Genomic DNA, 17,632 nt, shown 5'->3' on the forward strand with positions numbered 1-17,632 from the left:
TTTTGGATATATGTATCATTTTCTTATTATGTATATTAGGCGTTAAATATTTTTCAATGTCCTCTACGTAATCTGAACAGTCAATATAAATTAAAAAAAAAAAGTGGGGAGTCATTTAGCAAACTACTTTTCTATTATACATGTTGCAGCAAAAAATTTCAACTTCTGGAGAATCAGCATTCATGAAATCAACCTAAATTACTACTTATTTGTAATGACAATAGTACTTCATTACATTTTAAACAGAGAATAACACATAAACCAAGGAGGGAAATATAATAATTGAAGGGCCAATTTTTCAAGGACTTAGGAGCAAGAAAAAAACTTTACCGCTGCAAGCCATTTTTAACTTTGAAAAGTCTCTCTCTAAAAGGAGAACAAAACAAAACAACAAAAAAACAGAACAAAAAAACCACCCCAGGCAAACAGAGCACATGATGAACATTCTGAATAACACTACTGTTAACAAAGATGTATGTACAATAAAGATCCACTTAATTCAAAGCTTTTACCTCCTGTAGGTTATTGCCTTGTAACTTCAGAATTTGAAGTAGTCCACAACTCTCAATGCCTTCAATTTGTGTGAGATGATTAAAAGAGCAGTCTAGGTGTATGAGAGTAGGTGCTTCACAAAGACCTTTTGTGCTAATTAATTGATTATGATCCACATTTAATTGCTGAAGGTTTTTCAGTGACTCCAAACCACCTGAAAATTAAAGGTTTTAGCTGAGTTAAGCCATTCTGAAATCATAATAAAAAAAAAAAAAGTCTGGTTTTCGAGTACCAAGAAAATTCTAAAGTTTCAACATATTCATATTATATATAGTAACAATATTAGTCCTATACTTTAAAAAATACTCTATTTTGACACTATCAAATAAGCAGTGTGTACAGGTGATAAACTTCTGATCCTATTAACTAAGCAATAATAATAGTTCAGAACCCCTTTAGAACTTCTGTTGGAACAGAACATTCTTTAAATTCTAAACTGCGCTTACTGTGCTTGAGGACTTTATAACCTATTCTGAATCCATCAGCTCTATGAAACACTAACAGCTCTCTTAAGATCACCCCCGGAAATGGAAACAGTATTTCTTTAAAAGTTAATTTTAATTATTTATTTTTAAAATGTTTTTAGAAAGCTATCAGCAAGGTGAGAATAAGTTGTATTAATAGCTAGGGCAGACCAGCATTATTAATGTAAATGCCTCCTGTTTAAGGACTTATATTACAAAGTAGTTTTTTTTTTTTTTATGAAGAAATGAATAAAGAACTTTTATGAAGTACCTTCAAGTATAAACCTACACTTCTACAGCCGTTACACTCACAACAAACTTACTCTTACCAGCTATAGAGCAAGTACGTGTGATCCCTACAAAAAGATGCAAAGGAAAACGTTCTTTTGCCCATATTTATTTCAGAGTTTTTCACAAATCGTTCTCTTACAGTGGTAAAATCACACTCATTCCATGGTCTTACTATATGCTAGATGTTCTTTGATAGCTGCCTTTCTGGAGTACTAATGTGTCTGACTTGCTACAGGCCAAAGCAGTTTTTTCCTATATCTCTGTAGTAAAACTTCTTTGAGGGGGTATGCCTTAAAAAACACATTAAAAAAAAAAAAAAAAAAAGGAGTTTCTGATTTTACACTTCTTTCAGGTATTCTTCATAGGATTGTTTTATGTAATACTTAATCTCATCTTAATGCCACCAAAAGCTTCCCAAGTTCCCATAAGCAAGTTAGGCAAACTTTTGAATGTCTTTGTGATTATCCTCTGAGAAACATCTAGATTATAAAACTAAAGACCACATTGCCACTGAGGAAATTCTTTACTCAGAGTGGTGAGGCACTGGAACAAGTTGCCCAGAGAATCTGTGGATGCCCCATACCTGGAGGTGTTCAAGACCAAGTTGGATGAGGCCCTGAGCAACCTGATCTAGTAGGTGGCATCCCTGCCCATAGCACATAGTTGAAATAACATGTTCACCTGAAAAAGCATTGGATATTAAAGAGATAACATCCTATATCTAAACGAAATGTTATATATTCTAACTTCAAAACGGTGCTTCAGGAAATAAATATACAAATCTTTAATTATTCTGAAAGAATTTCAAACATACACGACATACTATCCTGATTGCAAGATCCTGTTCTGTATTTTCTCCCCCACTTTTTTTTTTTTCCTGGACAAAAACAAGAAGGGAACTAGCACCATCTAGTGGTCTCAAAACAATTTCCTTTCAGACAGTATTAACAGCTTCCAAAACTTCCTCACAAGAGCAGTCTTTACATTTCCACTATTAAGTTATCAGCATAGGAGTACTGGTAACTTTAAAAGCACTGAATTACCATGGAGTGGGACAGAGGACAAATTACACACAGAGTAAGACGAGTCAAAGAGTTAATAGAGGATCTGGAAATTTCATATTCTGCATACTGCACTAAGCATCTTTTTTACATCTTCTTCTGTCTTGTTTAATTAGACTAGAAGTAACTCTAAACAGACATGCCAAGGCTATATACAGTGGGATCACAATCTACTCTGGAACTATCAAATACATTCCAAGAGAAAAAATACAAGAGAGAGGATAATATAATACATGGTAGTTTAATGTTTCTTGTGTACACGTGCAAAATTAAAAATAAGCATGAAAGTCTTCTGCACGTTTCCAGTAGGTATTGTCTGTTTTACGTGATACAACCAACAACACCTATAGTGGTAAATGGGAAAATTTGTTCTGTTAAAAAAGCACATGGTTTCAGAAAGATTTGTAGAGAACCTTTAGGTAACTCTTAACAAATTGCTATGCACAGCTCCTGTCTATTAGCTATCAATGCAGTTCTGAAGTAACTTCTAGGTGCGACAAAGATGTGCTTTCTTAAAAATAATAATTCCAATGTAGCATTTAAGAGTATCCATAGTTACTCACTGCTATTCTTAGCACTACCAGGATTTTAGCCAACATACTATAACAGACATCCTAAGAAAGTGTATTCTATAATTAAAGTCAAAATGCTAGTTTTTGTGTAAGAAAATTTTTACATAAAGCATCCATCTTCCAAATACAAATGCACTGAAATTAAGTATATTGCTGACACAATGACTTAGTTTGTGAGCATGCAACCTTAAGTGGAAAAGCATAACAGACATATTTCTCATACTTTTACTGTTATGTTAAGGGTTTTCTGGCAACTCTCATTTTTCCCTCTACTGTATTTTAAATGAGGACAAAAAAAAGAAAAAAGAAAAAAATGAAATCAGAATGTGCCTGATGTTTCCAACGATAAGTTAATAAATCACAAGTATTACGAATATAAATGTCTTTTTTTTTTTTTTAGGGAAAACAAAATCACACACACACAAAAAACAAACAAGAAAACAAAACAAGCCCTTTGTGAAAGCTGAATGAACAGAAAACACTGCACACTGTTGCAACTGTGAAAGGCAGATTCCAAGCTGATTTTTGTGAACATTTATTTAGCCACTCAAATTCATTAGAAACTTAGTTCACATAGCACCACATTGCACAAAACGGGAAGTACAAAAGTATTTTTACAGGATTTCCATAGAAAGGATACTACATTCCACACAGATGCCACAGTCCTAAATTCATCCACCAATACTACTAATTACTAATAATTATTACTACTAATAATTCTTACAGTAATCTTGCCAACATTTCTATCAAGCATGGTACACGTGAAAGAATCTTACCCAGCATTATTGGCCACAAGCATACAAAGCCAGTATTTATATTCACTTTGCTTCATCTCTCCCCTTTGGGATATTGATATGCTTTTGTAGCAAGCATTGATATTCCAGCACCCTTATTCACAGGTAATATAAATTCTTCATAAACATTAACGTTTCAAATTTTCACAGATTAGCAAAAAATATTCAAAATATCAATATTAAACCTGCTAAATTTCCAGACTGTTTGTACAGGTTGGCTTTTTCTTCCCCCAAATTTCCTATTTCTCTTTCCTATACCATTGCCATCTATCACAGAATTGCAGTATTCATCTTCACACTGTTTCAATTTTTGTGGGTTTTTAACACAATGGAAAACACTTTATAAAACTATTTCATGTGAATGTGTTTCACTCATCAGCTTAAAAACTGTTTTATGTTGTTTTCCTACTGTCCAGGTAGCTCTCTACTACACATACTTTAAAGAGAATTAACAGTCTAAATCAGGACAAAAGAAATCAAAAATTACAGTCTCTTTATCTCCTTTCCACTTCCAGCTCAGACTTCTTTCCAAATAATATCTTCAAACTCAGCACAAACCAAAAATACAACTAGAAATTCACCTTTTTAGTCTTCCCTAAACATTTTGCAATTCATACAGAATTGTTTCATCACATGCAATTTTTTCTTCATCATAAGAAAATACAATTTTATTTCAATTAATGAATCTCTGAAGATTTACTTCTGTTAAGATTATAATCCTCAAGTGATATAGTGATCTGTATTTTGTTGGCTGTTACAAATTCCACAGTATATCATGTACTAAAACCCAAGTCCCTACAGCCATAGGGAGGCTGCTAAATCTAGTTCCTTTCTATTTGCTGCACTATCTCCCTGGAGAAAATTTGCTCCTTTCTTTCTTGAGAGCTCCCTTTCCAGTAATGATCTGGTAATTTACTACTAGCTTTTTCCAACTGTTAATGTTGCTTTTGAGGGACTCCTAATGGTCTTCCCTCTGTATATGATTCTCAAGCAACAACAACAAAACTAGCTTCTCCATTGAGGTACAGCAAGTATCTCAGTTATTCTCACTGCACTGCTATTTCCTCACCTTTTGTCAGTTGAAAAGGCTCTGGATCCTCATTACATTTATACAGAATCTACATAACACAAGGCTCACCATACAGTATTTTTGGCTTGCCAGAAGCTGACCTACAATATCTACCCTATAGGCACTTCACAGGCAGAGAGGGAATAAAACAGGCAGAGAGGTAAATAGCTGTTCACTACATGAAAAATTCCTGTATGACCAACAGGTAACTCCTACTCCAAAGTTTTTATGTACTGATGCATCTGTTGAGGTGTCTGCAGTTATGTGAATTCTACCTGGTTGACTGCAGATAAATGGTACACCTGTTGCCTGCCATCTGTTGAACCTAAAAAATATAACTAATTGCATCTGTAAATATAGCAAGTGTTGGCATACTTGCTATGCCTATATGATTTGCATGACTGTATGCTAAACTCATTCTTTTCTCAGCTTTTGACCATTTATTTCTCATATTTTTTCAAAATTTTTTTGACCATACTTATTGGATCTGGGGGGTGGAATACATGGTAGTAGCTAAGCCATACTACAAGTAAATGTGAATTTGAGTGTGATTTAAAATGCAGGAGTTTTCTAATCCATTTCCTCATTCTCCTTGGGCTTAGCAGCTGGCTGGCCCTGAATCCAAAGGAAGCACAATCCTGAATATAAACAGCACAAATATTCTGCTATATAATAATGAAATAATATATAATATACATATACATAATAATATACATATAATATACAATAATAATGGAATAATTTTTCATTAATTTTCTTACCAATTCGAGTGATTCTATTGTAGGAAAGTTCAAGATTTTGGAGATTTATGCAGCCATCTAAGCCACAAACTGATGAAATACGGTTCTTATTCAGAATCAGAATACAGAGATTTTCTAGATTTTCACAGTCAATCATCTCAATGCTGTTTTCCTGAAACAAAGGAAAATAAGAATATTAATAGCATCTGAAGTGAAGCAACAGAATTAAGTGTAAAAATATGGTAGATTACCACCAGTGCTTATTTTTATCCCAAACTTTTAGCTAGGAGTAAGAACATTTCTATTTTTTCCATTAAAACAATAATGTGTTTCTTTTCTGTTCTACTGGGATTGAACAAAGATATATTTTGCACTGCATTCTGGCTCTGAAAATGCCCAGTGAGGTAATTCTGTTTATTATTTAAAGTATAACATTAAAAACAAACAAACAAACAGTTTTGGAAGAGGCAATATTTTATCTAGATTTTTTTTGCTTATAAATACCAATCTTAGAAAGACTGGAAGTTTAGACATGCGTATTATGTTCTCATATTAGTATTTTTCTTTTATGTTTTGAGGTACCCCAAATTAAGAGATCTCAAAATTTACATTCTGAATAGATAAGCAAATTGGGAAAAGGACACAAGTATTTCAACCTACCCTGTTGCCCAGCTCTAATCACTCGACAGACAACACTCCTTTTAAGTACATTTATTATCAGCTCTCTTCTCAGAATTATATTATTTAAATAAATAGATAAATAAACAAAAACACAGTGGAAAGAACAGCAGTTGCTGGGCAAGTAGAGACATTCAAGACTATTATAAATAACAAATAAGTACATTAATAATAATTAACTTTCTTATGAATTGGTGTTGTTAAAAGACAAGAAAAAAATGTAAAAAGAGTTGTTTCATATAAATCATAAAGTTCCAGAGCCAAGATATGTCATATAGCAAAGTGTTTTCTTTAGTCATTAAGAGTTAAATTTACAATGCCTTGTTAGACAATGTACAGTAAAAAGTACCCAGAGATTATGCCTTTAGTAGTATGTCATTTCATTCCTTGAGCATGTATGTGATTTTCACTAATATCCATGGTGTGTATTGCAAAGGACTCTCTCCTACGTACTCCTCCCTAAACTGTGCTATGGTGAACAGCACCTACCCATTCATTAATCAGACAGACTGAGATAATGAAGATATATCACCAAGCCATACTAATTCTAGACTGATACTATCATGCACTTTTCTTAGTATACTTTGACTCTTCTGTGGTATGTTGTTTTAGTAATGCATACTGCTATATACAACCCAAATCTGCCGCTGTAACTGTTCATTTTTGGGAGTACATTGTTGATATTCCTACGCTTTTAAAGCACTAAAGGCTACATGCTGCAGCAGCAGCAGCAAACCACAGACTTTGACCTTTTCCAGGTAGAAATGGTCAGGCTGATGCTTGGACTTGGTGATTCTGAAGGTCTTTTACAATGTAGATGATTGTATGTTTCTATGATTCTATATTCGTTTGGATGCAATTGCATAACCACCTGAGCAGCAAAATCAACAGTTTTCACTCCAGTTATGATAAAGAATCAAATATGACTGATACCTCCACGTTGATATACTTCAGATCTTTGCAGCTACTTAGCCCATCCAGTGCAACTAGCCCACAGCGTCTCAGAGTCAAAACTTGAAGATTTGAACACTCAGACAATGTTGAGAGGCTACAAGCTGGCAAATCTTCAAGCGTTAGTTCTGTGACCTACATGTATTTGATGATAAATAAGATTAATTGTTGCTGTATGGAACATATCATTATACAATGTCACATGTCTTTAAAAAGAGAGACAAAAACTACTTTTTACTAGCACTTTAGAAAATGCAAGCAACAAATATGTTAACCTTTTCATACAGATGGGTCTGATCTGTTAAACAGGAAAAGATATTATAAAAATGTTTGGTTTTAACATCCACACTAAGACAAATAAAACTGATGTTCTACTAATGATATTGAATTTGAATGGATGGAAGATTAAAACTAAGAAAAACAATAATATGACTTGCTTCTCATCATGCTATCATAAATAAAGAGTGAGTGCGCAAGAACAAATGAAAATAGTTCAGTCAGAAACGAGTATGCAGTCCGGTATGTCATCTCAGACTGGATATGAAGAGGAGAGCACAGAGCAAGCATACAGGGATACTCAGTGCTGGGAACCAACAGGTGTTCTTTATAGCAAAACACCATCTGTAAGCTGATCAGCAATGTCTTGCTTCTGGAAGCGACTAGTCTTCACAAAACTCTGAAGAGGATAAACGAGCAAGAGATGAAATACAGAGCCTTATACAACGGCAAAACCATTTTAATTTAGCTAAAGTTAGGAGCTGGAAGCTCCTGCCTTTTACAGTCTTAAGATGCTATCAGTCATCTGAAGACACACCAGTCTGCTCCACAATGCTCACAGGAATTCAAACATCATTCTCATTGCCCTTATCTTGCATTCGTGCAGAGGAACAACTCCCACTGAGATCTATATCCTACCCAACAATAATTTTCTCCTCTTCCAAAACAGCATTCTGCTGTAAAAAAAAAAAAAAAAACCAAACCAAACAACAACAACACAAAAACTAAAAATACCAAAATGTAGTGAAAGTTTAGCTTCCCATTTCATTCTAAATCTGTATAGTTACCTGCTGCAGAGTACTCCAAGGGCCACTGTGCATTATCTTTTGTATACTTAATGGAAGCATCTTGCTAACTGAAGTTTTCCTTGGTCGTTTTTTAATATTTGATTTCTTTCTTTTGTTTTCCTCATATATTTTAGACCATGATTTACACGTGTTCATCCAGTTTATTCTCTTTTTTTCAATATCATCAGGCAGAATTAGTTTATTGGAATGATCAGTGGCTTCTTGAATTGTGTCCCAGTTCTCCCTGACTTCCTTATTAGCATCTTCCACTAGAAACACAGATATCTTTGTTGTTCCAGACTGATAAAATTTATCTTTGACTTCTCTATTATCAGCATTTGACTGGATATTTGATGGACTGCTGCGTGTATCATTGGCTGTATTTTCTACCACGTCAGTAGCTCCAAAATCAACAGATTCATGCTTCGAAGTATTCACACCTGAAGCTTTATTAAGTTCTCTAGTTTGTGAGTAATTTTCTTCTATACATATTACTGAATTCATATATATGTTTTCATTATTTACTTGAGAAGAGTCTTCCTTCTTCTCAGAACTTAGCATATTTGTTGGTGTCAATTTTCCTTCTGTAGGAATCATCCAATTATTTGTTTCATCCATCAATTCAGTCTGTTTTACTTTTTGTTCCTCTATTTGCTTTTTTAGTTCCTTTTTCTCTTCTATTATTACTTTCCTATTTTCTGTCTGTTCCTCTTTTATGCTTTCTTTGTTGTCTTCTCCAGTTTCAGTCATCATAGCTTTTGCTATTTTTTCTCTTGATCTTCTCTGTTCTTCTCTTCTTATTTGCAGCTGTTTTTCTCTTTCAAGTCTCAGACTTGCTTTCTTTTTCTCATATTCCTCACGCCTCCTTACTTGTTCCAAATATTTCTCTCTTTCTAGTTCTCCTTGCCTCCTTTTTTCCTCTTCTTTTTTTTGACTCCTTTCTTCCATTCGCCTTTTCATTTTTTCCTCTTTTACCTTAATTTCTCTCTCATTTTCTTCTTGTGCTTTCTTTGCCTTTTGTATTTTATCTTTCCATTCTTTTAAGATAGGAACATATTTTTTACAGACTAAAAGTGTTCTGAATCTAGCCTGGATTTTCACAGCCGCTGTATTCCTTTGTTCTGCCAGGCGTTTTCTTTCTTTTTCTTTCTGCTCTTCAGAGGCCTTCTTCTCCTCTTCCATTTGCAACTGTAGTTTCATGATCAATTCCTATGACAAAACAACAACTGGGAAAGACTTCAAACACTTTTAAAATAAGACACGTATTAGCATAGTTTTACTATTAATAAAGAGTATCTGGTGTATTGACTGTTACAGAATAACATTCATTCTCAAATATGACAGTAGCTTCACAGTATTTGACAAAATCTCATTGTACAACCTTACCTCATGTTGCATCATTTTGTCTCTCCAAGCTTTCTTTTCCTTCTGTAACTCATCTTCCATCACAGTTTGTTGTTTCTGTACAATAAATCAACTAAAATAAATACTGTATAAAGCCTATTGTACAAAACATCCTCTCTTCAAACTCCCATAACTTGACTTTACAATCATCCACTTTGGTGAATGTCTGAATTCAGATGAGAAACTCAGGTGTGTGAGTATTAAAATAAACCTGACACTCAGATCGATAATAGCAGATTTGGTCATGTACTGAAAGATGCATAACATCAGAGAGTTAGCATCTTGGTATTTGGCCCAAACAACTGCCACCTTCCCCTATACTGTACTACTTCAAATTTCGCCCTATTACTGAAAATGAAAACCATGCTAACGAAACCAACATTCAAAGACCAGGTACATTACAGCAACAGAACAGAAACAGAAGTTCTGAAAGTAGCACGAAAAATCACTCTGTGACGGTATGTTACTGATAATCCTACAATCTTTCAAACAGGAATTTTGTTCAGTGAATGTACTGGGTCTGGCTGGCATGGAGTTAACTTTCCCTGCAGCGGCCCATACAATGCTGTGCTCTGCCCTGATATCACACCAATGTTTTGTCTATTGCTGAGCAGTGCTGGCACAGCATCAAGACTCCCCTAACCCCTCCCCCCACCACCACCAAAGCCAGTAGGCTGGAGGTGGGCAAGAAGTGGGGAGGGGACATCACCAGGGCAGCTGACCTAAACCGACCAAAGGGATAAGCAAGTCAAAATGGGAGTCATATTCTGTTTTGATGGAACTCAGTAGATGAAGCCTGACTCAGCCTTCCAGACATAGACATGAAAAGGGAATATAGTAACTTCTACCCAGATGAAGAACAACCTGAGCTAAACTGAATTTCGTTCAAATTACTTCAATCTAATATTTAGATTTTTCATTTAAACGTGAAATAGGGGTGAGAGGTCAAAAGTATTTTCCAATAAGGTACTGTGACCACTGTTTGTTTGTGAGTAATTTAGCACAACATTTCCAGTACTTTCGCTGGTATCATATAGTGAAAATTCAGTACAGGCAAAGCCTGAAGAATAATTTACCATTTAACATAGTAAATCAATTCACTGTTTATCAAAGAAACAAACAAAAAAAAAAAGGAATCCCAACAGAAGATGGTACTTATGTCTTATGCTTTCCTTTGGTTATCACAAGCAGATAGTTTAGGATGGTCATACCGTTTGTGATAATACTCTCTTTTTTGCATTAAATCTTGAATTCAATTGATCTAGGTGGCAACAACATATTGGCTTAAGTATCATTAATTACCTTGTGCAGAAGCTCTAACTCCATTCTTTCAGACTCAAATTCCTCCAGACGCTGCACCCTTCTGGCATGTTCTTCTTCATTCTCTTTTTCCTGTGCTTCCCTCTCAGCTTTCCACTTTTTCCTCTTCTCATCTTCAAGCTCAGTTTGTCTTTTCTCCCACTGCTCTAATTCTTGTCTACATTTTTCTTCTATTTCAGGATAAGTAAGGCTTATGCTCAGTTCAACATCAGCTACAAATTTGTAATCAACCAAGCAAACATTTAATTTAATTTAATAATAAGCATTGGAGGAGAATAAATGGTACTTATGCATTAACAAGAAAATACAACAAAAATGATCTTGTGCTGATATAGCCAGCAATATATATCCCCATGGAAATCGGAACTACAAGTCTTTTCTATTACTGATGTCTTTTATAATCATGATGTGCACTTACTATTGCAACCTTTGATTCTGCCACAATTGTGCCTATTCTACCAATGCATATATCAGGATTACACATTGGCTTCAGGATAAATGCCTTCTGTGGCTATCAGAAGTTTTTTGTTTGTTTGTTTTATAATTGATCCACTCTACCCCAAAATATACAAAGGCCATGGTGAAGGGAAACATTCCTATGTGACTATAAAAAATAAAACAAGTTGCAGCCAAAGCACAACGTGCTTAGTGCCTCCAATCTGCCACTTGTATTTTTTTTTTTATAATTATAATTATTTCAATCATTTTGGGGTAGTATTTTTTGAAACAAATTTCTATCAAGACATTGAAAAGAAAGATTGCATTGAGATCCTTAAATTAGATAAAAGCACAGACATTTCTCATGTACATCCAATCCCTGAAGTCTATTGCATATTGTAACATGCAATTCTTTACAAATAATATTATGATACTCATGAAAACAGAAAAGCAGAAAATAGTAATATGATGCTAAAGATCAACACAAACAAATAATGCATTTGCTTACCTGCAACAAAATGGTCATCAGTGACCACTTCTTCATTGGTGGACTGACTGCTATACCTAGGTGTTGTAGCAATCTGCAAATCTTCATTTTCAATTTCAAATAGTACCTAATATGGTTCAATATTGTCATTAAGAAACAAGCAACGAAATTTAAAAGCAGAACATTATAAAAATCCTCCATAACAAGAATAATCTTTCCATCATATGACAAGTATAATAATATGAAACTTACTGATGAATAGCATCCTTGGAAACTGAATAATGCAAGCACATCAGTCAAAAAATGTTTTCCAGAGTTAAGAAATACTGGAGCAATTCCCCAAAATCACAGTATTTTGTGAAGGATTATTTATATATAAATATTATTATTTTTTTAATGTATTTTGCATTTTGAACTGGAAAAATATGTATTTTGCATTTGGGTTTTTTTGTTTTACTTTCTATGGAAGTAAGAACTACATTTATGCATCAATGCTGTTCTAGACGTAGCCAAAGAACTAGTTACTTACTAAATTTTTAAGCAGTACATTTGAAACAAGGTTTGCTGTTTTTTTTTTGTTTTGTTTTGTTTTTTTATTGGCAAGAAGTAATCTATTCCTGCTTATTTATCATCTGTTCATCACATGCTTGGGATATACATTAATATTTGTAATACAGCTGAAGTCACAGTAATTAAAAAAAATAAAAAAGAGAAACAGTAATTTTGCTGTTTTAAACAATGGTGCTCTGAGAATAAAAATCCATGTTTGCAAAAAGTGATTAAATTAAACACACGTTTGTGTTTCTCTACAAACTTCAGCAAGGTATTCACTTTAATCCCATTAAAATATAAAAGAACTGAGGTTCATAACTCTTGATTTGTCCTTGAAAGTTACAGGCTTTATTATGTTAACATTTCCTATAAAATAACGAGATATATTAGGTACAAGATTAACAGTAACACATCCTCCAGTCATCATAAAAATAATAAGGCACTGATAAAGAAAATTTATTCCAAATTTTAAATCTTATAGATACGGTGTATTACAATAGAGTCCCAATTCTGAAGAATAACATACACATACTCAATACCATATGGTTAGTCTAATAGGAATAAAACTGAACACATCTATATGTCTCTTTAGGAGGCCAACTATACGAGCTTAAATTATCCAAATTACGGAATAGAACTTTGTTCACTATAAATATTATTAAATACATAATACCCTTTTTTTAATTTTTTCGAGATCTTCGTTATATTCAGAAGCCAACTCTGACAAGTGATCTGAAGCATGGCAAGGAACTACTTCATAATTGTTACCTAAAGAAGAAAGAAATATATAATCTAGTACACAGAGAGAAAGCACGTAGCAATACCCAGTTCTGCTCTACACTGCTTAGCTACTATATTTCTTTACACTACAAAAAAATAAAGCATATTTTTTCTTTAAAACAAAACAAAACCACAAAATATTGATCAAACATATATGGGAGTCATTCTTACAAATTAAAAGCAGCAGATACATATAACTGGAACACACACAATGATTCTGTTCGAACCTAGCGTGTGCAAACTGTATCTGCAAAAAAAATACACAGCATAAAACAGTGGGACATATGCTGGGTAGAAAAATACAGAACTTAGACGGCTCAAAAACTGACAAAAAATGCAAAAATAATGAATAACTGCCTATTACAAAAAGGATGAAAAGAAACATTCCCCAAGTATCAAACTGTAGAGACAACATTGAACTTTTGTTCACAAAGACCACTACACTAAATGATTTTGAAACCCATGATGCTGTGAATAACTAAAATGGACCAGACAATTCCAGGTGTCTAATATAACACATGAACTATGAGCTTCGCTTCAGTCACACAGCAGGCACCGGAAGATTGCTCCCAATTACAAAGCCATTTCATTCAGCGATGGCTTGAGTATCTCTACAGACAGACTTTAAACATCCTTTGGGGCTCAATTGTATCTGCACTTTTAATTTCAGCTCATGGTGACTGCATCTCAGATTCTAATGAAGAACCTGGCCTAGGTTCTGTTTCTAAAAATGAACCTGTAACTTGCCTTGATCTATAGATTAGCATCAGATGAACTTTTAGGAAAAAAATAAATTCATACTGAAAGGTTAACCTGAGAAGACCGCATTGCATGATTCTATTTCTAGAGATTCAGCATGCTTTCAGGAGATGATGAGATAGGTTTCACTACTTGCTCTACTTTAAGGTTTGTATTGTTTTACTGATGGTTGTATATTGATAATATAACTTCCATGGGCAATATGAGGTGCATACGTATTTTAACTCTGATCCCTGCTTACCTGTAGTTTCATCATCTTCTAAGTCTTGCAGTATAACCTTTTCAGCATCTTGATTTCTGTTTTTTATGAAGTCTAAGTAGGAGACAATCAATTCTGGCAAGTCATCTGAAATCTAGAAAAGCACGATGTTTCACATAAATTCTACATTTTCAACTGACTACCACAACTATAAGCAAATACATAATATACAAGAATGTAGACTCCTATAGACTTCTCCTTTAAAGCACTGATGAAAATTTATTAGTAGCTGCTACCAAAATTTTTCCCAGTTTTTGTACTGGGAATTCCCACTCTTCCCATTGCCTTGTCGTCCACTCAACAATCAATAATTTTCATTTTTACTTACATTTTAATTAAAATCAAATCAGAACACATTTTAGTTACTTATCTTCTGCTATCTCCAGAAACATTGTTCAATTAACATTTTCTTTGTAATTGGCTTGGACCAAGAAATTAAGAAAAGCATCAAGATAAAAATTAACCAATACACATGATGCATAGACTCTTCTTCATAAAGATATTACAACTCTTTCAAAAAAAATAATATTCAATTTCAAAGTTGGTGATATAAACATTTAAAGTATGCATATACATCAGATGTTTCAAATTACTTTATTACATAGATACTTTCTATTCAACAGATTGTCTTTGCAAGGATTTGGGAAAATGGACTGCCTTCTCTAGATTTGTAAATAGCTGTAAACATTGCTGGCATTTAGCATGTAAGAATATAAATAATCAGCACTGATGTCTTGGCCTGCCTTTATTCATATCAAATATATATAGTTACATATGCACAAAATCATCTACTGTAATATCCTGTAGGCCATTTCTTTTGAGTCTGAAATATCAAAGTAAATGAAAAAATGGCCTAAATAACTAATCAGATTTCAGAGGAAAATCTTTACCCCAAAAAAGAAGTCCCACAAAAAAAAGGGAGCTCAAGCACCAATTTATATGAAATCAATAAGAGGAAGTCTTCAAACATAAGACAGTCTCTTGTAGCATTTAAATACAGATTTAAATGAATATACATGGGTTTATTTATCCAGGTTTAATCTACCTTTTTAGCTTTAAAAACAAACAAACAAAAACCCTTCTAGCTTCAGATTCTAAAATAAATTTATTATAAAATAATTTATATTTACATAAAACAATACTTTTAATAAATAAGCTATCAGTCTGTTTTCTCACTTAAGCAGAATGCTGATGCTCATCTCTTATTTTCTTGTCACCACTGAAGGTTATATTTTTCACGAAGCCATACTACTTAGACTACTTTTGAGGAGAAATCCTCAGGTTCGGTATGTCAGGAAAAAGTTCATTCACCAGTTAGGCCTTCTGAACCCTGTATTACTTTCAAGCATAAATAAAAGGAGTGTGAGCCCATGGAATACTTACTGTCTCAGTGTCACTCAAAGCTTCCTCTGGTACCTCTGTGTTAGGATCATCTGCTTCAAAGGAAGAAACACTGATTCTGCCTAGTTCAATTTCTATTTCTTTTTCAATTCTTTCAGTGTCTTCTGACATTCTGCTTTCCATAGCATGTATCTGCTTTCAAAGCTCCACAAAGAAAATATCAACTTCTAGCACTGCATGAACCAAAGTAAAGAGGGTGCTCATTTAGCATAAATTTATTCCGATATAGATATTGAACATTACACTTAGAATATGAAAAGAAATAGCATAACTTTGTTCTGAACACTTCAGACTATTGAAGAAACAATTAAAATGTAAGAAAAATGTTAGTTTGTGATAAGAGAATATCTGGAGCGTAGTCCAACCCTAAGTTCGGGCAGGGGAAGCAGCTCACGCCCGCTCCTTCACAGGCACCGAGCATCCCCGTGGCTCGCCGGGCACGGGACACGCTGAGCGCGCCTCAGCCGCCCCGAAACTACAACTCCCAGAGGGCACCGCGGAGGAGCACCTGCTCGCTGCCGCCGCTGCTCCGCGGGAGGGCGGGGGAGCCACCCCTCTACATGCTGGGAGCTGTAGTCCGACCCTCTGCGCACCCGTTCCCCGCGGGTCTCCGCGACCTGCTCCGAGTGGCTACTCACTTCTCGTGCAGCCAGCCTCCTACCGGAGCCAACACCTTCCCGGTCGCCGCGGAGGCAGGCCGATCGGCCCTCCGCCTCGAGGCCCCGCAGCCACGAACCGCGGCAGTAGGCGAGAGCGCCGGAACGCCGCTGCTGCCCTGGGAGCGTCACCACAGCAACGGGAAGCAGACGCTCGGAAGACAAGCGGGAGGGCCCAAACTTCACCAGCATTCGGCGATTCGCGCCCAGGGCGCGGGGGCGCCCCTCGGAATTCAGCTGTGTCGGGGTCGTCTGCGAGGGACGAAACATCTGGCCACCCTTTCCGTCATGTCGTTGCTTGTTTTTATAATCGGGGACAGGAACTTGGTTTTGAGCATAAATTAGAATAAAAGCAAACCAAAGACAAAAAGAAAGTTTAGCAAAGTCGAATTTCAGTCTGTATTTTTGCTTCCATTTTATCTTGAGAACTCCATCGACATGGCAAATGAGGCCAGTAAGACAGCTGTGCTTCAGAGGTGTGCTGGGGTCCCACCTTGGTGGGGGACGCTGGCCTGGCTCACCGGTTGGGGCTGAGGGGGAAAAGGAAATAGTTAAAAAAAAAAAAAAAAAAAAAAAAAAAAAAGCTTGCATACAAATTACTCCAGAGCTGGAGAAAATACCAAGTCACAGAATTAAGGAGTCCACTGTGGTGGTTTTACCATACTGGACAGCCAAGTTCCACCACAACCCCTCTCTCACTTCCCCTCCTCAGAATAGCAGGAGAAGAAAGTATGCTGGAGAAAAAAAAAAAAAAATTACAGATTGAGATAATAATTAAAGGGAAAAGGAAAATGGAAAAAAAAAAAAAGCAAGCAAAGGCTGCACAGAAGCACAGAGAGAAAAAGAAATCCCTACTTCCAATCAACGAGCTGTATTCGGCCGTGTCCTGGGAAGCAGGGCCTCAATACACATACACATAGTGGTTGTTGGGGAGGACAGATGTCTTCATAACGAGAGCCCATCCCTCTCTTTCCCCTTTCCCCCCTTTTGTTGCTGAGTGTTATACCATACGGTATGGAATATCCCCTTGGTCAGTTTAGGTCAGCTGTCGTGCTGGTGTCCCCTCCCCACTTCTTGCCCACCTCCAGCCTACTGGCTGTGTGGGGGTTGGAGGAAGTCTTGGTGCTGTGCCAGCACTGCTCAGCAATAGACAAAACATTGGTGTGATATCAGGGCAGAGCACAGCACTGTATGGGCCGCTGCAGGGAAAGTTAACTCCATGCCAGCCAGACCCAGTACATCCACATCATTCGATCAAGCAGAAGTAATTTAGGTCAGGGAGAGCGCAGGCAATATAATTTTAGTGTTCAGAGCAGTATTTACAGGGAGGACATCTGTTC

The 17,632-nt window shown here is 35.6% G+C and overlaps 1 protein-coding gene across 14 annotated transcripts in view; it reads right to left on the reverse strand.

Annotated features, from left to right (window-relative positions):
* Window positions 1-17,632, reverse strand: part of LRRIQ1 (leucine rich repeats and IQ motif containing 1) — a 129,585-nt gene that overhangs the window by 94,294 nt on the left and 17,659 nt on the right. For 9 of the 14 annotated variants that reach the window (XM_048061123.2, XM_048061124.2, XM_066995592.1 and 6 more), the window contains exons 1-11: window positions 16,275-16,877; window positions 15,619-15,809; window positions 14,218-14,329; window positions 13,111-13,205; window positions 11,907-12,012; window positions 10,943-11,172; window positions 9,623-9,697; window positions 8,237-9,445; window positions 7,155-7,307; window positions 5,565-5,715; window positions 513-706 (exon numbers count right to left, since the gene is read on the reverse strand). In XM_048061123.2, the coding sequence (XP_047917080.2) occupies window positions 513-706; window positions 5,565-5,715; window positions 7,155-7,307; window positions 8,237-9,445; window positions 9,623-9,697; window positions 10,943-11,172; window positions 11,907-12,012; window positions 13,111-13,205; window positions 14,218-14,329; window positions 15,619-15,759 (2,466 nt within the window). In that variant the 5' untranslated portion in view covers window positions 15,760-15,809; window positions 16,275-16,877. Of the gene's footprint in view, window positions 1-512; window positions 707-5,564; window positions 5,716-7,154; window positions 7,308-8,236; window positions 9,446-9,622; window positions 9,698-10,942; window positions 11,173-11,906; window positions 12,013-13,110; window positions 13,206-14,217; window positions 14,330-15,618; window positions 15,810-16,274; window positions 16,878-17,147; window positions 17,282-17,632 lie in introns of those variants that run through there. The other 5 variants (XM_066995576.1, XM_066995578.1, XM_066995577.1 and 2 more) reach the window with 5 other exon arrangements.

Source organism: Anser cygnoides, chromosome 1 (genome assembly GCF_040182565.1).
Source record: "Anser cygnoides isolate HZ-2024a breed goose chromosome 1, Taihu_goose_T2T_genome, whole genome shotgun sequence".
Taxonomy (NCBI): domain Eukaryota; kingdom Metazoa; phylum Chordata; class Aves; order Anseriformes; family Anatidae; genus Anser; species Anser cygnoides.